Here is a 21,564-nt window from a genome sequence, read left to right as displayed (position 1 = left end):
CGCCGGCGACCGTGTCGGGTTGGGGCAGCGGCTGAGAGCGCCGGGATGGGGCGGACGGGCGCCCCACTTCGCCCCGCCCCGCCGCGGCCCCTTTAAGCGCAGGCCCCGCCCCGCCGCCCGCAGCGCCATCCCGGTCCCCGTCCCCGGCTCGGCCGCGGCTCCTTCCCGCATCGTCCCCCGCCGTGCGCCCCGGCCCGCGCCATGATCTGCCTGGTGCTCACGCTCTTCGCCAACCTCTTCCCCGCGGGTGAGTGCCGGGCGGGCGGAGGGCCGCGGGGGCGGGCTCGGGCCGGGCCGGGCCGGCTGACCGTCGGACGGCATCCCGGCCTTAGCCCGCGGCGGCGTGCACGAGAGCACCTTCGTGGCCGTGAAGCCCGACGGCGTGCAGCGGCGGCTGGTGGGCGAGGTGATGCGGCGCTTCGAGCGCAAAGGCTTCAAGCTGGTGGCGCTCAAGCTGGTGCAGGTGAGCGTCGGGCGGGGCGGGGCGGGGCGGGGCGGGGCGCGGGCCGGCGCCGCAGCTGTCCCCTCCCTCCGCAGGCCTCGGAGGAGCTGCTGCGCGAGCACTACGCGGAGCTGCGCGAGCGCCCCTTCTACGGCCGCCTGGTCAAGTACATGGGCTCCGGGCCCGTCGTGGCCATGGTGAGTGGTTGGGACGGCTCCGGCCTTCGCGGCCACGGTGTCACGTTTCGGGGGTTGCCTAGGCCCGCGCTGACCCCCTCCCCCCAGGTGTGGCAGGGGCTGGACGTCGTTCGGGCCTCCCGGGCACTCATCGGGGCCACGGACCCTGCGGACTCGCCGCCGGGCACCATCCGGGGGGACCTCTGCATTGAGATCGGCAAGTAAGAGACCCAGGCCCATCCGGCCGGTGTGAGCGCGGGAGAACCAGCCCCCGGGCCGCCCGCTCTCACCAGACCCTTACTGGCACAGGAATGTGATTCACGGCAGTGACTCGGTGGAGAGCGCCCGGCGGGAGATCCAGCTCTGGTTCCACAGCGATGAGCTGCTGTGCTGGGATGACAGTGCCAGCCACTGGCTGTACGAGTAGGAAATCGACCTGGTGCCCAGCCCGGAGCCGACGCGCCCCGTACCCCACACCCCACTCGTCCCCCCCAAATAAACCGAAAAGCCTGGTGCCGTGCTGGGAGACAGGTCTGTGTGAGGACGTTTATTACATGGAGCAGAGCGGGTCACTTGCAGGGCCAAAGCCTGAGGCCAGCCCCCAGTCCCCGGGACAGTAGGGCAGACGGTTGTCACAGTGGAGAGGAGCTGCAGCTGTAGCCGCAGCCAACCAGATTTATGCTTCTCCGGGGAGGTGAACCAAGGGCAGGAGTGCTGTCTTGTGCTCCTTCCATCAGGGGCCACAACTACCATACCAGCTGTGTGCCTGGCTGCCTCCCGGGCACCAGGAGCAGCGGTGCCACCAGGCCATGGCACTTAGTAGCATGAGCTGTTCTCCTCGAGGGCATCAAGTCCCTCCCTGAGCCTGGTGAATCCTACACTTGGGGGCTTCCAGGCCAGCCCCTGCTGGGGGAGTCCCGGGCACAGGATAGGGGAGTAGCAGGCAGCCTGTGTTCAAGGCGGGAAGGTGCGGGGCCAGGTTCTATCTCCTGGCCTGGGACCCCGGCAAGCAGTGGACACTTAAGGGCGCCCTGGCCAGCTCTGCTTCTGCCTACCCCTGGGTCTGGAGGACTTTGGCCTGGGTGCTGGCCAGGAGGTGCTGGCAGAGTTCCCGAAAAGTTCCCCCATTACAGGTGCAACCCCCCCCTCCCCAGCTGGACCCCATTGTGGCTGTGGCCAGATGGGCCTTATGGTGAAAGCTGCAAGTTGAGAGGTTAGGGAGCAGGCAGGCGGGCGGCTGGGAGCAGGTCATATGTACACGTAGGGCTCACTCGGGGCTGTAGGTGACCTGCCACACAATGACGTGACTGCGCTCGGCCTTGGACAACATGTGTTTCACCTGGCCCACAGCCCCTGCACTCTCCTCCGTCTCGTCGTCTTCCCCATCACCTAGAGATAGAGTGAGCAGCGCAGTGCAGTCACGTTGGCGTGGGTGATGGTGACTGCAGGAGCTGTTGCACAGGGCCTGTGGGGCACTCACCGATGCGGAAGTCGATATAGCCCTCCCCACCGCTGAGCACCAGGGCGTTCTTCATTCTCTGGCCCTCAGCCTCAGCAGCAGCTGGCCCCGGGTTTTCGGATGGGCTGTCTAGCACGCTGCCATTGAGGGTGGCCAATACGTTTCCTGTGGGCATACCGGGACCCCAGTGAAGGCTGCTGGAGGGTGATGGGGCAATGCCACGGGAGTGAGGGAGTGCCCCACCCTCACCTGGGACAGAGACAAAGAACTTGACAGCATCGCGGTGTCCGTGGAAGCAGAGCTGGGCCTGGGCCATAGAGCAGTAGGGGATGAAGGTGCTGGCCATCTTGTCATTGCTGTCTTCCCCATACACATGGATGACGCCCCCGGGTCGGGCGCCCTCTCCAGAGGTGGGGGAGGTCTTGTTGGCTGGAGGTGGGCAGAGAGGTTGCTGAGGGGACGCTGAGTGGGAGGATGGGAAGAAGGTCCAGGCAGGCCTGGGATAGAGGGAGAAGCGCCCGGACAGTAAGATGCGGCCTTACCTCGGAGTCCCAAGAGCTGGCCTCGGTGCAGAACTACAGCTGGATGGAGAAGAGGGTAGAATTAGGCCCAGGACATGCCATCCTAGTGGCCTGCCCTGCCCTTCCCATGTAGGGCCACTCACTCTCAGTTAGCGGGATAGAGATGACCACGCCATTGCCGGTGCCAACCCAGAGGCGGTTGCCCGCGATGAGCAGGGCCGTGATGCGCACAAAGGAGAAGCCCAGCTTGCCCGTGCCTATGGGGGGACGTGGCAGGTGAGCAGGGCTAGGCCTACTGCGCCCGCCCCAATGGGACTCCCTTTACCTAGCATCTTGCTGACGTAGGGCTCGATGTCCACGTCCTGCAGGTGCTGATGTGTATGAGCATGGTAGAGCCGCAGGGTTGAGTCCAGCCGGATGGACACCCACACCCCATCTCCGATCCATGCCAGCTGCCGCACCTGGCTCTCCCGCCGTGGGTGTGCATCAAAGGACTTCTGTGGGGGCACCAGGCTCAGACGCAGTCATGGGGCACCCCCACCTGCCACAGCCCGGCCCGGGACTGGCCTCACCTCGATCTGCATAGTCTTGGGCTGCACGACGTGCACCTTGTTCTTGTAGCCGCACCACACACGGTCGTGCACCACAGCCATGCAGCGGATGGAGTGGTGCGGGTGGCCCAGGTCCAGCAGGTGGTAGTTGCTCAGGTCCCACTGGCCATCTGCAGGAGCCATGCTGCTCAGGCCTCTGACTGCTGGTACCCTGATGCCACCCCCCTGCTCTCTGTGCCCTGCTCACCTTCCCCCCGGTGGAAGATGGCCAGAGTGCCGTCCGCCAGGGCCACCAGCACTCGCCCTTTCACGTGCCTGAAAGATTACAGGTGAGACCAGATCTGTTGCCCCCATCCCACCCAACGCCTACCTAAGCTGGCTTATACATACACCAGGCTCAGCACCGAGTCCTTGAGCTTGATGGAGTGCAAACACTTCTTCCAGTTGGCTACAGCTGAGTGCACGTAGAGCCTGCGGGAGAAGCCTGGTGGGAGGCTGCTCCCCAGGTGCCTGTGCAGCCCCCACAAACCTGCACCTACCAGCCATTCTGGGCGCCCAGCCACATGGTAGGCGCTGCGCTGCTGGCCCCAGTGAGGTCTGTGTTGGGCTCCGGCTGGCCCTCGCTTGCTTCTGCCTCTTGTGCACTTTCACTGTGGGAGGAATGAGGCCCTGGCAAATCTGACCCAGTATGCCATCCCCTCGCCCCTTCCTCACTCTCCTCTGGGACCCACCTGCCAGGCTGGGTGCTGGGGGTCGGACTGGGGGCCGGGTCTGTGAACACGTGCTCTGTGAGGGGCCCCGGCCGTACCGCAGCCACCTCTGGCTTATTTGGTCCCGAGTCTGGCACCTCCGTGGCCTCCGTGGCCTCTTCCGTGGACTGAGAGGGGTTAACCTTCCCGTTGGCAACAGCAGCCACCTCCCCTGTGAAGTCAGGCACCTTTGTCATTGGTGTGGGGAGGACAGCAAAGCAGCAAAGGGGCACCCAGTGCAGCGCGGGACTCACCCTCACCTTTGTCCAGTACTGGGGTGCCCCCTCGGGATGAACAGCTGCTGTGGGGCGCGTTGCAGCGAGTGGCACAGCCCACCAGCGTGATGCCAGCCAGCACACCATCAGTGCTTGACCCCTCAGGATTTATGTCCCCATCCAGAAAGATCTCTCCAGGAGGGTAGTCGCCATCACTGGCCGCTGTGGGGAGTAGCCGACAATGTGGAGGCTCCAAATATAGGCTCCCCCCACCACCCATCAAGCATTGTGGGAGGCTCTGGCTGCTCTGCCTAGGGGATAGAGTAACAAGCCTTGGCCAACACCAGCTCTACAGCTGGGGGCAGTCCCGCTGGCAACCTGTGCAACCCTGACTTGACCACTGGTCCCCTCCATGCCCACCTCCCAGGGACCTGTGCCCCGACCCAGCTACTAGTGGAGTGTCCTCTGGGGTCTCGGCATCCTCTCCTTGGAGGACGACCCCACCAGCCATACCCTGAGAGGGGGCCCGGTGTCTACCCATGGCACCCTTCTATTTATTTATTTATTTATTTATTTATTTATTTATTTATTTATTTATTTATGTATTTGCTGGCACATAAGATGACCCTTCAACCCATGAAAAACTTCCTAAAAGTCTTAAAAGTTACTTCTTAAAAGTAAGAGGGGTGCGGATCACTCATCCCTGAAGCTGGAACAAGTTTCAGATGCTGTATACCAGCATATAATATGACTCCCGACTTTTAGGAAGTTTTTCATGGGTTGAAGGGTGGTCTTATACGCCGGCAAATATGGTGTTTATTTTGGCTTTTGGGCCACACCCAGTGATGCTCAGGGGTTACTCCAGGCTATGAGCCCTTGAGCCCAGGACCTCAGCAGCTGCTCCTGCCCGCCCAACCTCCCCTTACCAGGGATGCTGCAGACACAGAGCACGTGCGCATTGCACACGGTGAACTGGTCTACCACTGTGCCTGGCTGGTTGGCATCCACGATCACCACTTTGCTGGTGGTCAGGGTGCTGGTGAGCACCCACACACGGCTCGAGGTGGCGTCTGCTTCAGGTGGCTCCTTTGCCTGTGTCAGTTGAGAGACCGAAGCTGTGGTGGCCAGCTCCCAGGACCGGCCTGTGGCCATCCTGTCCCAACTCCCATTGGGATGCTGAGCCCAGGGGCAGCTCCAAGGCCTCCTGGTGCCCCTGTACACAGTCCTCCAGGCAATGCTCCTGGCAAAAGCAATGGGCCCTTGAGGCAGCTTGGGAACTGTGACAGGAGGCCAGAGACTGGATGCCCTGCCTCTACCGTTCCCCAGCAGACATGCCCCAGGAGCCGGGCTGGCCTGATGTGTTAAGTCCCCTGCAGGTCCCCTCACCTTCTTCTCAGGGGACGTGTGGTTACTCTTAGGCTCTCCTTCCACTTCCCGGTCGCAGGTCAGAGGGTCTCGGCCTGGCATGGGCTTGACCACGCTCCCAGGATCCTCCTCAACGGGCTTCCACCCACTCAAGTTGACGCCCGCAGCGCACCACAGCTGAGAAAACATGAGTGGCCCTGAGTGGCTCGGAGCTGGGACCCCAGCTGCCACAGCCACTCGGCTCCTTCCACTGTGGCGGCCTCACCTTCATGGTGGGGTCTTTCTCCACCAGTGGGCGGCAGTACACTGGGACAGGCACGTTCTTCATCCTTGTGTCTTCCTGGCCTCCGTTGGGACTCAGCTACAATCATAAGGCAGAGATAAGAGGGTTGGGGCAGTGCCTGGCTGCGCGTTTTGTCAGTGTTGAGGCAGGAAAGAGGCACCGCCCACCTGCTTGTACTTGGCGGGCAGGCTCCAGCCACAGGCCTGCAGGCGGCCGTCGTCATTGCGCACATGTTCGCGCACCTGGCGGTACTGCTCTCGCTTCTGCTCTCTCCTGGCCGTGGACGTGCAGTCACTGGACAAGGAGACACGGCTCACCAGTGGCTCTGGCAGCGAGCCCTGTGTTCCATGGCGCTTATCCACGACTCCCTTGTCTCTGCTTTGCCCCACCAGAGGGTGATGGTCTCTCCCAGCACCTGGCCCATTCCCGGTGCCTGTGCTCTAAGTCGACAGAAGCCCCATATCCAGCCTTCCCTCCCCTGGGTTCCTCCAGGGAAGTTTCCATTGGCTCCTGACACAGACAATTCACTCCTGCCTGGGGCCAAGTCCTGGTTTCAAAACTGAAACCTATGGAGACTGTCCCAGTGGACAGCAGTTCTTCCATAGTCAGGGTCTGAGGCAGGGCAGGGGGCTTCGGGAATGCTTATCCCTCAACCCACCTCCTTCTGGGTTAAGCACACTCACTCGTCGGGGAAGAACTCCAGGGGGCGGCTGCCAGGGATCTGGCACATGACGTGGCTGCGGCGCTGGCTGAAGCCGGCTGTGGTGGGAGACTTGTAATGGATGTTCATGGAGGGGTAGGATCGTTTGGCTGGCGGGGGGCTGGAGGAGGAGCTGAAGAGGCGGCTGAAGCTGCGGACAGAACCCTGGAGGTGAGGGGAGCTCAAGAGATCCCTCCCAGCCCATATTCCCCAGAGACCTGACTCACAACTGCCAGATGGTGGACTTCTTCTTCTCCTGGACAGAGGGGTGCTCACGGGATGCCCTGTGAACAGAGAGGGATGGTCCTTTTGGTCTCCAACTGGTCACATCCTGCTTGTCCTGGTCTATCCCCTTGCATGAGTATGCTGGGCACAGTTTATCAGAGGCCCTCCCAGCAGTGAAGGTGGAGTACCTGATCATCTCGGTCCACCGTACGGCCTCTTGCAGCTCCATCAGTCGCTCCTTGTACTGATTGCGTTCCATTAACACACGGGCCATCTCCACTCGGGTGAAGCGGCGCCGCTGGGCCATGGGGATCTTGTCCTGCAGGGAGAGGCACCACACATGGACCTGAATGACATTCATGTGGGATCGCAAACCCTTTCTTCGGTAGCCTCAAACACTCCCCTTCAGTACTATAGGGCTCGCCTACTGGTCACGGGGAACAAACCAGTTCTGTGCAGAGGGGGCCGCTGACGTCCTCCACCTCTTCTCTGGGCTCTCGGCGGGCAATGATGGCCTCAGACTTGACCCTAAAGGACACAGACAGACACTAGCCCTGAGGCTGCACTCACAGCCCTGCCCACACACCCTGAAGCCCGATGCCCATGCCAGGTGGCACTCGTATCCATAGAATCAGGGAGGGTCAGAGACAGGACAGCAAGGAGGGCACTGGCTGTGCATTTTGCTGGCCCAGTTTCGATTACCAGCAACCCATATGGTCTCCTGAACCTAGTGGGGGATTCTTGAACACAGTGCCAGGAATAAGTAAGATCCAAGCATGACCAGGTATGACCCTCTTTCCACCCCCACCCTCCTCTGCAGGACTAAAACAAGAAACGCCTGGAAGGGGTAGGCCCACTCCATGTGGCTCCCAGAAGCAGGTCTGGTTCTAGCTCCAGACCTGGGTGCAAATCTGGGAGAATGAGGTGACGCGGGGTAAGGCATTGCAGACCACACCAAGTAAAAATGTGCTGGGAAGGGGACCCAGGGCCCTCCCTGTAGAGCAGTTATTAAAGAGGGCACAATCCCTCCTCTCTCCTGGGGCAAGGGGTTCTCCTGAGTTTAGGGAAGTTGGAGATTGGAGGGCGGGGAGAGACTTGGAGCCAAGGACAATGAAATAAAACCTGGGAAGTTGAATATTGTCAGAGGAACAGGAGCCCCAACCCCACCCAGAGCCCCGTCCCTGGGCCCACACCGCCTCAGCTCCTCCTCCAGGTCCTTGATGCGGGTCTCTAGCCTGAGTTTGGTCTGCTTGGCAGCTTCCAGATCTCCCTTCAGCGCCTCCTGCTCCCCCGACAGCTGGTCCACTTTGGCAATCAGGTCGTTTTTCACCACGTTCAGAGCATTTCTTTGGCAGGGCAGAAAGATAGGGCGTGGATTAGCTACAGAGAATGGGCTGAGAACAACCCCGTCACAGGCAGGGACCCTGGTGCTTACTTGGTTTCGAGGAGCTGGGAGTTCTCCAGCAGCAGGTTCCCCACTTCCTTGCCCATCCCTGAAAGTAAAGGTCCCAGTGTGACCTGCTTCATGTCCTGGGGTGAGTACAGGCCAGCTACCCCGAAAGGCTGGACTGGGTGTCCCCACCCCATTCTGCTACCAGTGAGGTCTCTGGAGGGCCGGGCAGGGCTAGGGCTCACCCTGCACACATTCCGGGCCTCTCTCCAGTGGGTTCCAGGCCCACAGCCACCCAGGGAACTCAGGGGCAGGTTCTTTCTCAGTCAGACCCCAGCCCAAGTGGGTACTCGCATGGTACCAGGCCCCATGGCTGGGGCAATCAGCTGGGCAATCACTGGGGTGGTGCTTCCAAGCCCACAACCAAAAGCCCTGGAGTAGGGAGGCCTCCCTGTCTGTCTCTGTCCTACCCTGGTCACCCTCACATAGGCCAGAGGCCAAGTCCAGCTCCAGAGGGGCCCGGGCCTATGTGAGGCTGCCCAGGGCAACCAGGAGGTTGCTAGAAACCAACCCCTGCACCCTCACCCCATTATACAGACCCCAGCGGGCAGCGGGAGAGGACACGAGCGGACACAGCCAGCTGGGGCAGTGGCAGGAGGGGCTGTGGCCTTACCAAAAAAGTCATCGCGCACTGCGGGGTGTGCCAGTCCCGCGGGAAAGGGCGAGCAGCGGGAGGAAAGAAAACAAGCGCGTTAAGCCAGGAGTAGCAGTAGGGTCGGGTTTCTTTCTGCTGGGCGAGGGGCAGGAGAGGGAATGGGGCAGTCCTGCTCCAAAGCTCTGTCCAGGGGAGGCCAAGAGCACAGAACATGCGGTGAGACCAAGGTCAGCATCTCCTGGGGCCAGGTAAGCTGCAGGCCAGAGAGGGGTGTGCCCCAAGGAGAAGGCTCAAAGGCCCTGGACAGAGAACCAAGACTGTGGCTATCCAGTATGTGTCCAACCTGTGGGCTCTCAACCTCCATGGGCTGGGCTAGACAGGGCGGGCAGGGGCAGCAGCACAGAAGCATGGGCCAGGGTGGCCAGGTGGACTTTGGTGGGACACAGCCAGCAGGAGTGCCAGGGTGCCACCCTCGGCCCTGACTGTGGGTCCACAGGCCACAGAAAAGGGGATACGTACCTGAGAACTCCCCTGTGTATGTCCAGCGGGGCAAAGAGACGGGAAGGAAGCAACAAAGTCAATTGGTGACTGAAAGCAACAAGACAAGGATCTTCTTAGTCAAGAGAGCCCAGGGGACATTGGTTCCATGAGAGGGAGAGAAATAGAGAGACAAACACACAGGCTCTCCCACCCCACACGCCACAGGTCAAGGGGTATGGAAGGTGTGGAACTGGGGAGAGCAGTGTGTGTGGCTCGGTGCGGAGAGTGAATGGTGAGGTGTATGGGATGTGTGGTGTGGGATGTGTGTGGTGCATGTGTATGTAGTGGTGGGTATGGTGCCAAGTGTGTGGCCATGCCAACCCTCGCAAGTCACCATTAGGGATCCCTCCGAGGACCATACCAGGACTGACCCAACCACAGGAAGGCAGAGGAAGAGGTGTGAGTCCATCTGCTCCCGTGTGGGAGAAGGCGGATTTCACACTAAAGGAACAAGCTTAAAGTAAAGATCCACAGCTCACCTAAGGGTCTGAACTGTAGACTCCCCTTTTCTCCCTGCTCCCCACATGCCTTTTCCCACCCCACAGCCAGCAACCAGGCCCTAGCAAAGCTGGATCTGCTGACTCTCAAGAGGCACTTCAGCATTCCAGGTTTTGGGGGTTCAGATCCAACAAGCATGTGGGCACCCAGCTGAAGGGCACTTAGGCCCCCTGCTTAGTCAGCTCTCAGTCCACCACAGGGAAAAAACAATCCCACCTCTTTTTTTTTTTTTTTGGGTCACACCTGGCAGTGCTCAGGGGTTATTCCTGGCTCCAGGCTCAGAAATTGCTCCTGGCAGGCACAGGGGACCATATGGGGCGCCGGGATTCGAACCGATGACCTCCTGCATGAAAGGCAAACGCCTTACCTCCATGCTATCTCTCCGGCCCCTCAATCCCACCTCTTGAGGCAGGCAAAGAGCATTGGTCAGTGCCAATCTCCCCTCAGAGGGGTCGCCCAGTGCAGGGCTCTCCTTCTAGTCTTGTGCTTCATGTCCCCATGGCAGTGCCTGACTCTAGGGGATCTGCTGTGAGCTTTCAGGAGCAGGCAGCAGGTCCCCATAAATGCGATCCTTATTTCCAGAGTCAGCCTGACATCCCAGGGTACCTCACTTCCCTGGCATCCCAATGTGGGAAGCACCTACACAGACCAGGACACAGTGGGACATGAGGGGACACCCCCAGAACCTGACTAGTCACCCAGGCTGAGGACAGGGGATGGAGCCACCCCCAACCCGTAGTGGGGACAAAGGCCCCAACGAGATCAGCCCTCTGGGGGCTCATTCTGAGCCTGCTCATCCGCCAGGCAGTTCCAAAATCCCACGACCATGATCCATTTCATTACCCCAATAAAGGCCCCGATAGCCATGAACCTTATCTATGGCTGTTGGGGAAACCAGGCAAAGAATGCCACCAGGAGTGATCCCTGAGCATCTCTGGGTAGCCCCAAGACGAATACAAGAAAGGAGCAGAAGCATATCAGGATCCATAGTAACCCCCACCTTTTCTAAATATCAATGTTTGTCTTTTCCTCTTTTAACTTTAGAGCCACACCCAGAGGTGCTCAGAGCTTCCTCTGGCTCTGCTCTCAGGACCACTCCTGGTGGGGCTCAGGGTGGCCTGGGAGGCAAGTAGAGAGGCCCTATCTGTGGCCTCTTTCCGCTTGGCCTGCACTCCACAGGCTACTTGTAAGTGCCCTGTCACATATTGACTGGGATGGGAGAAAAAGCTACACTACTTTCTCTGACCTGAGACACAAGTGTCCTGACAGTGCTCATTGCTGCCGTGTTCCTGGACTACTAGGCAGCCAGCAGAAAGCGCCCAGTTACAAGTCTTTTTTTTTTTTTTTTTTTTTTTTTTTGTGGTTTTTGGGTCACACCCGGCAGTGCTCAGGGGTTATTCCTGGCTCCATGATCAGAAATTGCTCCTGGCAGGCACGGGAGACCATATGGGACGCCGGGATTCGAACCGATGACCTTCTGCATGAAAGGCAAATGCCTTACCTCCATGCTATCTCTCCGGCCCCCCAGTTACAAGTCTTAAAAGGGGAGCCCATGGGCCCTAGCCCTTCTACCCCGAGAAAGTCCAGAATGGGGAAGCAGGGATGGTGGGAGCATGAAAGGCATGAAAGGGAATTTCATTCTAGGGATGGCGCCCTAGCCACTTACCCAGCAGGTCAGCTCCTTCGTCCACATCCCCGATAACCTCGGAGCCTGCGGTGGACAGCTCGTGGTAGAGGGAGTCAGTGTTGATGCCGAAGGCCTTGTTCACGATACCCTGGGTGGGGCTGTGAGCATGAGGTGGAGATGAGTGGGTATCAGTGCTGCCCACCACTGCCTGAGCTTTGGGTTCCCCTGGCTCCTATGGTGAACACAGGCACCCATGCTTGCCCCTACCTGTTGCCCATGCGGTCCAGGCGGGGCTCCCGGCCCATGTCCAGCTCCGGGGTAGAGTCGGTGACGTCCTGGACATCAGACCACTCATCACTGCTGCCCATACCTATGACCAGAGGAAGGTTCAGCGGCTGCACATCGACCCACTCTAAGCCCTCTGTGTCCCCGGGAAGTACCTATGCTGACGTTTCGCATCTCCTGCGTGACTTGCACTTCCATGTTACGGCTGTTGCACTTCTCTCGGGCCCGCTGGCCATGCTGGGGGCCTGCCCCAAGGTTCTCCAGGGGCTGTAGACTCTCATGCAGGGGGGTGGCAGCGGCCGAGGGCACAGAAGAAGTAGGGGTGTTGGACTTGGTGCCTGTGGTGCTGGGCGTGGCGGCGGCCGAGGACTGGCCCGACTCGGACATCTCATCTTGTGGACACTAGGGCCAAATACAGACAAGGTGTCCTGGGCCCCACACTTGGCACAACTGTAACCTGGCCTAGCCATGTCCCTGCCCGCTCACATTGCTCATGGCCCCCCCAGGGGTCCAGGCCAGCTACAACTCCAGCCCACAGGACAGCCCAGGCTACCCATGACTAGGCACCCTCCCAGTCATTCGGAGTGAGTCGCTAGCACAGTAGATTGCATGGAAGGGAATGTGCCCAGGCTGTGTGAGGCTTCATGTGCCTTATGGCCTGTGGTGTAGTCTGCCCCGCACACAGGAGGGACCCTCGGTGTCCTGGAGGGGCTGTCCAGTGGCTGTCAGAAATGACTGGAGCTGGAGCAGGCTCACAAGGTCCCTGTGGTCTGCTCCCACGGAGCTGAGTGACGGGAAAGAGGCCCAGGGCTCTGCAATACCTGATGTCAGGCAGCACCCCCAAATCTTCCGGTGGCCTCTGGGCTGTGGCTCCTCTTGGGGGAGCATCCCTGGGTCCTAGCCTGGGGCTGAGGTGCTGCCTCTCTCAGGTCATGGAAGCTATGTACCCTGGGAAGGTGTTTCTGGCCTCGGCCCAGGCTCTCAAAACCCTTGCCCATTCAGCACACTCATAGTATGGGTTCTCCTCTTGGGGGACTTCTCTGCCTGGTGATAAGTCCTTGAAGGACACTGAGGACATGTGTAGCTACCACGAAACCAGTCTGTGTACCGTGGGCAGGATCAGCCAAGGATGCGGCTGCAGGGAAGTGACGTCACCCTCTGTGGCAGCCCTGTCTCAGCCTGTCTCCCACGCTGTGGCCATGCGTTTTCTGAGGGTCCCTGGGACCCCACAGTCACGCTGTCCTGCCACCACTTACCTACAGCAAACCTCTCAACCTCAAAACACCACGCGAGCAGACCTCCAAATGCAAAGAACCCAAACTCTTAGCGTCATTCCTCACCATGAGGGCCACACTGTGTGCTTACAACACTGAAAATACAGCACATAAACGCAACGACACACAACAAAAATGAAGACATTAGAAAAACCTGGAAACTGAGAATGCAAAATAAAACGAACTTCAACGTAACTTCAACACAAAAAAATCAAATCAAACAGACCCAGGCACAGAGAGAAAGAAGAGAGAGGAGAGAGAAGACAGTGCGGTACAGTGGGCGGCCCAGGGCAGCAGGGGGCAATGAGCCTCTGTTGCGCTTCCAGGGCCTGTGGGCAGGTGAGTGAGAGTCAGTCAGAGTCAGTCAGTGTCAGGGTCAGTGTGAGTGGCCGAGTGAGAACCAGGCAGCCAGAGAAGAGCCGGGTCCGACCTCAGCACCCAGTGCCAGCCCTCGAGCAGGCAGGGAGACCACAGAGATGAAGCCCCCAAGCAAAGGTGGAAGCTGGTGGCCATGCAGCCCTGCTGCCCCCACACAGTTGGGTGCTCCAGAGATATGGCCCCTTCCAGCTGTGAGCTGCTAGAACCCCTGATGCCCCATGGAGCCTACATGCAGATTCCCTGGAGCAAGACTGGATGGAGGCCCCTCCCTTGGTGTCTGGGTACATCCCACATTCACAGAGGGACCTGCTAGGAAGGCAACCAGAGCAGGCTCCTCAGGAAAACTGGCTTAGCTGGGATGCAGGTGCCCTGGGGGAGAGGAGGGATCCTTCCAGCCCCCATCCCTTGGGGGATGTCTAGCAGAGGCAGGAGACACCTGGCCCAGTTCCTCCCAGCACATACCATGCTGTCAGCCAGTGGCAGAGACGTGGGGCGCTCCTTCCTGCTGGTGGGACAAGGATAGGAGTGAGACGCAGCTTGGGTAATGGATGTTTCCACAGTGATGGCCAAGCTCTCCGCTGGATGAAACCCAGCCCCAGGACCCTGTTTCACCCTGGAGCTACTGCAGGCTCTCACAGATGGTCCTTGCCCTGAGCTCAGAAGCCTCCATGAGTGACAAGAGATGAGGCATGACTGGCTGTGAGGGGCAAGTGGGAGGTGGGTGGGGCAGGCGGGACCTACAGGCACTGCAGACATGAAGGGCTCAGCTAAAGAGCAGAGCCCCAATGGTCTGCTACCCCCAACCCAGCCTCTGCCGGCTCCATCCAACAGGTCCCCCCAGGGCCCACTGCCCAGGGACGCTGGCCCGAGGGACAGGAAACACGCTTGGTGAACGGAACAACCATTCCCAGCTGTAGCTTTACCTTTTCCTCCATGACTGGCGAGGGCTGGACAGGAGTCGGGTTCACACAGAGCAGGGACAGCCACAGTGATGGCGCCAAACACGCAGGAGGACAGTTAGTCTCGGAAGGTTGCCCACCTGCCCAGGTGCTCACCCACAATCTCACCCCAATGGAGTAGGCCCAGCATAGACCCCAGCAGGGCCCCCCGATACAGCACAAGAACCCCCAGTGTGGTTGGGGAGGGGCCAATCCACAGCACCACAGAACAGAGCCTCCTCACATGAGGGGCAGGAGCACGTACAGCACAAGTCCACAGGCACGCGGACTCAGTCTAGCTGTCCCAACCACCCTGAGTGCTGCAAATTCACTCATGCAGCAGATGACAGAGCTGAGGCTTCGGGGGAGGGAGTGGTGTGAACCGAAGGGACTTCCGCATGGCAACAGAGGTGTCCACAGAAGAGGGGCTGCAGGCAGGTGGGCCCCCTCCATGTGGGGGTGCAGCAGCACCCATGGATAGCCTCAACAGTGAGGCTTCACATCCTCAGGACCAAGGCCAAGAATACCACAAATCCCACCCCGCACTCTCTGGCCTCCCTGGGAGCTTGATGGGGTACCAGGCTCAGGGCATCTTGGGGACTAGCTGTGGTGGGACACAGGGCCTTCCTGTACACTCAAGAATGACTTCCAGGGGATTGGAGCGACAGCACAGTGGTAGGGTGTTTGCCTTGCATGCAGCCGACCTAGACAGACCTAGGTTTGATCCCTGGCATGCCATAATGTCCAGAGCCTGGTTGTGGCCCAGCCCCCCTCCCCCCAAGAAAAAGAATGACTTCCAGCCAAGACTCTAAGCCCAGAGGACTCAGGGGCCAGCAAGGTGGTATTAGAAACTGGCCAAAGGCTTGGGTAATTGGGGCTGAAGCGCCTGCAGGGCCAAGCTCACGGGGGCAGAGGCGCTCTTTACTGATAGGCCAGCCCATGACAAACAGGCACAAGGTAGCACCGAGGCACCTACCTCCTACCAGGCACACTGCTCTCAGCCTGACTACTGCTACCGATCTGCTGCATCTTGGACCTCTCAATGTGCTCCACGTACGTCTGGATCATCTGTGAGGGGGACCCAGGTAAGGCACCATACTGGGGTCCATCAGTCTCGGGCAGGGTGGAAGCGTGTGGGAGGGGACCTGCTACAGGCCCACCCTGCTCTGTCCTGGCAGCTGAGACTGCCACCCACCCACCCCACCCCGAGCCCAAGCGCAGCCCACCTCAGTATGTCGCTGGTGCAGGGCATTATACTCCTTCTTCATCTCTGACTCACGCTCTTCCAGCCGGGAAACTGAAAGACAAACTGACACTCAGGCACTGCACAGGCTTGCAGGGCCCTGGTTCACCCCCATACTCTGACCATCTCTGACAAGTGTCTCAGCTGCACGGGTGAATGGCACTGCCCCTGAACCCCTGAGTTGGTTCAGTTTCCTTCAGTGTGTTCTTTCTTTGAGCTGGGACAGAGCCCAGGGCCCCACTGTGCAGAGCCAGCCTGGCCCAAGCCTGTGTCATGCTCAGGCTCTGGAAGCCTCATGCTGTGGGATAGAGTGGAGGGTCCGTCCTGCAATTGTAGCTGGTCTTGTCCTGACAAAGGCAGGAGGATGGGCAGGTTTCAGGAAGGAGAACCTCTGTGTAGGTCAGTGGGCTTGAGGGGGCTCACTCACTGGGTATGGGGACCCTCATCTGAGGCCCTGTTGGCAGAGGCAAGACCAAGGCTCAGCCTCTCCTTCTGCTGGGGCAGGGTTGGGGATGGGGCGATGCAGGTGGAGCTCAAGGGCAGCTCAGGGTTCCATGCTCAAGAATTGCTGTTGGCAACACTCAGGACATGGAACTTGGGCCTCTGCCTGCAAATCCTGAGCACTGAGCCTTTGAGTGACCTATCCGGCTCAGGCTTTGAGATATGAGTCAGTGTAGGGGGTTCTAAGTTGAAATCCACCTTGCAAACTACCATGCCACCCATGCTCCAGCAGACCTTCTCCCAACCTCATCGATCTTGTCAAAGTGAAGGTATCTGCTGCCCCGTTAACAAGTAAAGTGGCAAATGGGGCCCCCAACTGTCATACTTCAAACCGGAGAAGCAAGAAACTGACTCAGGAAAGAGCATGGACTCAGCACAAACCTGGTTGTACCCAAGAGTGACCCTGAAGCACAGAGGCAGGAACTGCCCTGTCATCACCATGTATGGGCCAGAAATGGAAGAGAGAAAGTAGGTGAAGGAGATAAGAAGGGAGAGGGAAGAGAGAAGGTGGAAAGGAGAAGGGAGGAGGGAGGAAGGAGGAAGATATGAGAGGGGAGGAGGGTGGAGGAGTGGAGGGAGAAAGGAGGAAGAAAGATGAGGAAGGGAGGAAGACAGAGGAAGAAAGGGAGGAAGGAGGGAGAGATGAAGGAGGATGGAGATAGGAAGGGAAGGAGGAATAGATGAAAGACAGAGGGAGAAAGGGAAGGAGGGTGAAGGGAAGAAGGAGACAGACAGGGTCATGCCGTGGTTGTAACTTGGATGAGAGTCTGAACAGGCTTCAGAGAAGGAAAGATGCTTGATCAGCCCCTGAAAGCTGAGGCAGAAACCTTCATCAGGGCAGCCCCGAGGGCACGGTGCACACATAGCAGAGGTCTCAGTAGTAACTTTTTTTTTTTGGTTTTTGGGCCACACCCGGTAACGCTCAGGGGTTACTCCTGGCTATGCGCTCAGAAGTCGCTCCTGGCTTGGGGGACCATATGGGACACCGGGGGATCAAACCGCGGTCCATCCAAGGCTAGCACAGTCAAGGCAGGCACCTTACCTCTAGTGCCACCGCCCGGCCCCTCTCAGTAGTAACTTACTCTGGTCTGCAGAGTTTCTGGCCTTGAGCTCCAGCTGCCGTGTCTGGACCTCAAAGTGCTCCACCTGCAGCTGCAGCTCTTTCTTCTCCTGTTCCAGAGCATCTTCAAACTCAATGAACTTCTGCAAATGCAGAGATGGAGGAGCATCGTCAGCGGGTACAAGTACAGATGGGGATGCATGTGGGATAGCACCCTGGCCCAGCGAATCACACTACACCTCTCAGCATTGTGAGCATGGCCTGAATCAGAACCCGAGTCAGAGCAATGAGACCCCAAGCGACAAGGACACAGAAGAGCTTCACGCAGGAATGGTCTCAACATCACCTTGCTAGGGACTGGGACCACATTTCCTGCCTCCCCTGAGCCCCTGAGAGAACCTTTGAGAGCACTTTTGCCTCTCCAGCTGGTCCTGGCTCTACCTTCCTGGGAAGTGAGAAACAGAGGTGCAGGGCTGGGGCCTTCCAGAAAAGGCAGCAGCAGCTCTCTCCATCTTTATTTGGGGCCACACGGAACTTACTCAGGGCTTATTCCTGGCAGGGCTCATGTGTCAGGGATGGAAATGGGGCGATTGCCTTAACCCCTGCACTATCTCTCCGGCTCTCACTTTGGGTTCTTTCCATGTACAGTTCTTTTAGCAAATTTTCTTTTGTGGGCCACCAATTAGCAGTGCTTAAGGACTCATTCCTGACAATGCTTGAGGGACTATATGGATTGCTGGAGACTGAACCCAGGTCAGCCATGTGCAACACAAAAGCCCTGCCCAATTAACTGTCTCTGACCCAGCGGATTTCTACAGACGCTCGTTCCTCAGTGAGAGAAGAGCTCTCAGATCTCGGAGCAATAGTGGCTCCCACGAACATGGAAGAGGTGAAGTGGGGCCAGAAACACTGTGGAGGGAGGCCAGAGAGACAGCACAGCAGTAGGGTGTTTGCCTTGTACACAGCCAACCCGGGATGGACCCGGATTCAATTCCCAGCATTCATTATGGTCCCCCGAGCTGCCAGGAGCAATTTCTGAGCGCAGAGCCAGGAGTAACCCCTAAGTGCCACCAGGTGTGCCCCAAAAACAGAAAGAAAAGAAAAATCAGTGTGCAGGAGTGGGGCAGCCCGCAACTTCCTAGCAAAGACAAGTCTCAGAACTTATGCAGACGTCCAATGTGCAGAACACTGTAACAACCTGGGTGGGTGAGAGCCCGGGAGTGGCCGCTCCATCAACAGAGGGACCCAACACCTGGAAGGTAGTGACAGCAGTGAAGAGGGGCACCAGGGAGCAGTGGCTGAGGTGCCTCAATGGCAGATGCAGGTTTGGGGTGATCGCAGAGCAGCTGTCACCAGCCCAACACTGCATAGCAGTTTGATGGGACTGGGGCTTGCCTCAGTGAACAGACATGAGGCTGAGTCCAGGGAAAGCAGGTGAACATGGGTGGGGTTGTACAGAATAAACAAGCAGCACCTGGCCGGCTAACAGAGGTCACCTGGGGGCTTGGAATGGACTCAAAGGCTACTATAAGATGGACATTCCAGTTCCTGTTTTTTTTTTTTTGTTTTGTTTTTGGTTTTTGGGTCACACCTGGCAGTGCTCAGGGGTTACTCCTGGCTTTAGGCTCAGAAATCGCCCCTGGCAGGCACAGGGGACCATATGGGATGCCGGGATTCGAACCACCATCCTTCTGCATGAAAGGCAAACGCCTTACCTCCATGCTATCTCTCTGGCCCCTGTCTCCCAATCTGAATGTGAGCAAGGGACCAGTCACATTCTAGCCCAGATGGGGAATCAGGATTGGGGCTCAGAGCCTCTCAGGAACAAGCAGGCCCAGGAGAGGGATCATGTTGCATAACCGGGAAGAAGCGAATCTGGGCAGTCGCTGCCGTCAGAGGCTCTGGGCGTGGCAAGGACCTGCGATGGGCACTACCGTGGCTCTTCCAGGCCTCCCCAGAGATGTGCAAGGGTCACTCCTGGAGGCTGTGGGGCAGGTCTGTATGGTGCTGGAGGTGGAACTGGCCATTCAACCACTACACCAGCACCTCTGGTCAACGTCTCAGGCCCACCATGGTTCCTAAGGGCAGGCGATGACCACTAGTCACGACTGAGCAGCTACATCAACCATGTCGTGATGACTCCGAAACAGCCTCCAGTCCCATTCCAACCTCGAGCTTCTCCAGAGGGCAGAGCACAGTCAGAAGGGAGAGCACAGCAGGACTCCCAGAAGCCATAAAAGACCTACTTAGCTCTGGGCTTCCTTGGCACAGCCAGTGCCTTCAAAGACACAGAAGCCTCAGGGCCATCCTGGGCAAACAAAAGCGCCTCAGCAGGGTCATCTGACCTCACCCATCAGGACCAAGGGCAGCTGCTGCCCTTAATCTGCACCCACAGGTCCAGGGCTCGGGGCTCCAGTCTGGGCCCTGCTGCTCCCCCCTCACTTGAGCTCCACAGCCATCACCCACACGAAGGGGCCAAGCCAGATTTTCTGTCAGGTTGGAAAGCTCAGAGGTGAGTGCTCAAGGTCTGGGCAGGTGCCACTGAGCCCATGCTTGAGCTTGGGCCAATTTTTCAGACTTTCGCTCTCATCCCATCCCATTCAGAACTAAAGGAAGCATCTCTTTCACAGACCCTGCCAGGCACAAGGCAGCCAGGCACGAGAGACCAGGCCAGCCCTACTCCTCCAGCCCAGCCCAGCGCAGTGCACTTGGCCTGCCGGGGCCCCTTTAGTGCCTGTCCTCAATCCCACATCCTTGAGCTGAGCTCTGAGGAGAGTGATGCCAACAAGGGGCACTAAGTCCCTAGACTGCCAATGTTAAGATCCCCAAGGCACGAGCATTTCATCAGCACACCAGACTCGACCCAGACAAAAGCCACAGACCTGCGACAACCATATGCCTCTGTGTGGGGGTGGATGGGTGGGGAGTATCACATCCCTGCTGAGCCCAGTGCCCGGAGTGCCCACATTAGGTAGAGCCATCATCATCATCTGGCCAACGGCACTGGACCGGGGCAGATGGGAGCTATGGAAAGTTGCACAGTCCTACACACTTTTGCACAACCCCTTACACACTATCGTGACCCACACAAGCCCCCGTGAACTCCCCAGAGCAGGTTCCCCATAGGGCAGCACCAGTCCATCCTCTTCACTCTCCAGGGGCGGTCACCTACAAGCATCACCTAACAAGCATCACCCCAACAGTTCATCTCTGCAGCCCCATTTCTGCGTTTCTAAGTACAGAGTCGCACCCCAACGCTCCCCAACCCACAGGGATGAAACCAGCGGTAAGAGCAGCGGTTCTCGGAAACACAAAAGCAGAAAAGCAGCAACAACAACGGGGTCTGCGAGGAGGGGCCCGAGGTCTGGAGGGAAAGGGGAGTTCGCAACGGGTCGCTCGCTGCTGAGTCCCGGGAGGCCCCGGGCTAGAGCAGGCGAGGGGGGTGGGGAGAAAGGATGTTGGGGGGCATTGGGAGGGGCGGAGGGCGGGGCCTCGGGCAGGGCGTCGTTGGGGACCGGGCGGGGCGCGGGGCGGGGCTTCAGGTCACCCCGAGCGGGGTTTGGGGTTTGGGGCTTGGGATGGGGCTCAGGATCCATCTCAGCGCGGGGCTTGGAAGGGGGCTTGGGGCGCGGGATCCCCCCCCCCCCGCCTCGCCTCACCTCCTCCGCCTGCTTGCGCAGCGCCTTCTCGCGCTCGTACTGGGTGAGCAGCTGCTCGTTGTCCTCCCGCAGCAGCTCCAGCTCCACCTCGTGCTCCTGGTTCTCGCTGAGCACCGAGTCCAGGTTCTCCAGCACGTTGACCACGAGCGGCATGAGCTCCTTGACCACCTCCTCGTCGTAGCAGTGGATAAGGCGCTCGAACTCGCGGTAGATGGAGCCCGCCAGGCCCGACACCCGCTCCGACATGACCGAGCCGGAGCAGTAGTCATCCTGGTACACCACCACGCCGCCGCCCTCGTCCATCTGGATCTCCATCATCGTCGCCGCCGCCGCCGTCGCCGCTGCCACCGCCGCCGCCAGCGCGGCTCCCGCAGGCCGGCCCGCCCGGCGTCCCCGCTTCCGATGTCCGCAGGCCCCGGCGCGTCGCCTCCGCCGCGGCCACTGTCGCCTCCGCCGCCGCCGCCTGTCAAGACTGTCACTCAGCGGCCGGAAGTCCCGCCCGCCCGTCCTCAGGTGGGCGGGGCCAGCGTCCGTCACTCAACGTCTGTAAGCTCCGCCCGTCTGCAGGTGGGGCAGCGCCCGTCAGTCAGCGGCCGGAAGTCCCGCACGCCCAGGGATGGGGCGGGGCCAATGCCCGTCAATCAACACTCTTAAGCTCCGCCCGTCTGCAGGTGGGGCAGGGCCCGTCACTCGGCCGCCGGCCGGAAGTCCCGCCCTCCGCAGTCCCGGGCCCGTCACTCAGCCGCCGGCCGGCCCACTCACCTGGCGTCCGGACCGGGGTCGCCCAGGGGTGCCGCGAGGCGCCCACCGGCACTTCCGCGCTGCCAGGC

The 21,564-nt window shown here is 59.5% G+C and overlaps 2 protein-coding genes across 6 annotated transcripts; one reads left to right on the top strand and one right to left on the bottom strand.

Moving 5' to 3' along the window:
* Positions 1–134: 134 nt before the first annotated feature.
* Positions 135–1,150, top strand: NME3 (NME/NM23 nucleoside diphosphate kinase 3). The gene is made up of 5 exons (XM_049768103.1): positions 135–247; positions 333–463; positions 538–639; positions 727–839; positions 928–1,150. Exons 1-5 carry the CDS (start codon positions 202–204, stop codon positions 1,043–1,045), a joined length of 510 nt encoding a protein of 169 aa, XP_049624060.1. The 5' UTR covers positions 135–201; the 3' UTR covers positions 1,046–1,150.
* On the bottom strand, positions 1,132–21,232 carry MAPK8IP3 (mitogen-activated protein kinase 8 interacting protein 3). Of its 5 annotated transcripts, XM_049768069.1 has the most exons (33): positions 20,735–21,232; positions 17,098–17,218; positions 15,498–15,568; positions 15,248–15,339; positions 14,257–14,280; positions 13,796–13,838; positions 11,837–12,083; positions 11,664–11,766; positions 11,436–11,554; positions 9,251–9,262; positions 8,750–8,767; positions 8,122–8,179; positions 7,880–8,032; positions 7,133–7,214; positions 6,875–7,005; positions 6,689–6,745; positions 6,445–6,612; positions 5,929–6,055; positions 5,744–5,839; positions 5,500–5,655; positions 5,040–5,205; positions 4,153–4,335; positions 3,881–4,070; positions 3,689–3,799; positions 3,540–3,620; positions 3,397–3,464; positions 3,171–3,319; positions 2,924–3,095; positions 2,742–2,855; positions 2,620–2,658; positions 2,327–2,506; positions 2,099–2,242; positions 1,132–2,007 (listed from the first exon to the last, which is right to left on the bottom strand). In XM_049768069.1, exons 1-33 carry the CDS (start codon positions 21,050–21,052, stop codon positions 1,886–1,888), a joined length of 3,915 nt encoding a protein of 1,304 aa, XP_049624026.1. In that variant the 5' UTR covers positions 21,053–21,232; the 3' UTR covers positions 1,132–1,885. The 5 variants fall into 5 exon arrangements, with proteins under 5 accessions (XP_049624026.1, XP_049624029.1, XP_049624027.1 ...); XM_049768072.1 differs by lacking the exon at positions 8,750–8,767 and having other exon boundaries at positions 20,735–21,231; XM_049768070.1 differs by lacking the exons at positions 8,750–8,767; positions 9,251–9,262 and having other exon boundaries at positions 8,122–8,213; positions 11,440–11,554.
* Between the last annotated feature and the right edge of the window lie 332 nt (positions 21,233–21,564).

This window comes from Suncus etruscus, chromosome 2 (assembly GCF_024139225.1).
Source record: "Suncus etruscus isolate mSunEtr1 chromosome 2, mSunEtr1.pri.cur, whole genome shotgun sequence".
NCBI lineage: Eukaryota > Metazoa > Chordata > Mammalia > Eulipotyphla > Soricidae > Suncus > Suncus etruscus.
This window is presented reverse-complemented; position numbering and strand designations above follow the sequence as displayed.

Bases quoted from the DNA above. Each gene is read 5' to 3' on its own strand.
- NME3 (XM_049768103.1), top strand. From the start codon at position 202: ATGATCTGCCTGGTGCTCACGCTCTTCGCCAACCTCTTCCCCGCGG. The intron at 248-332 runs GTGAGTGCCGGG...TCCCGGCCTTAG, and splicing joins CGCCAACCTCTTCCCCGCGG to CCCGCGGCGGCGTGCACGAG. The intron at 840-927 runs GTAAGAGACCCA...TTACTGGCACAG, and splicing joins CTCTGCATTGAGATCGGCAA to GAATGTGATTCACGGCAGTG.
- MAPK8IP3 (XM_049768069.1), bottom strand. From the start codon at position 21,052: ATGATGGAGATCCAGATGGACGAGGGCGGCGGCGTGGTGGTGTACCAG. The intron at 7,006-7,132 runs GTTTGTTCCCCG...CTCTCCCTGCAG, and splicing joins GCCCCCTCTGCACAGAACTG to GACAAGATCCCCATGGCCCA. The intron at 3,800-3,880 runs GTGGGTCCCAGA...TTCCTCCCACAG, and splicing joins CCCAGCACCCAGCCTGGCAG to TGAAAGTGCACAAGAGGCAG.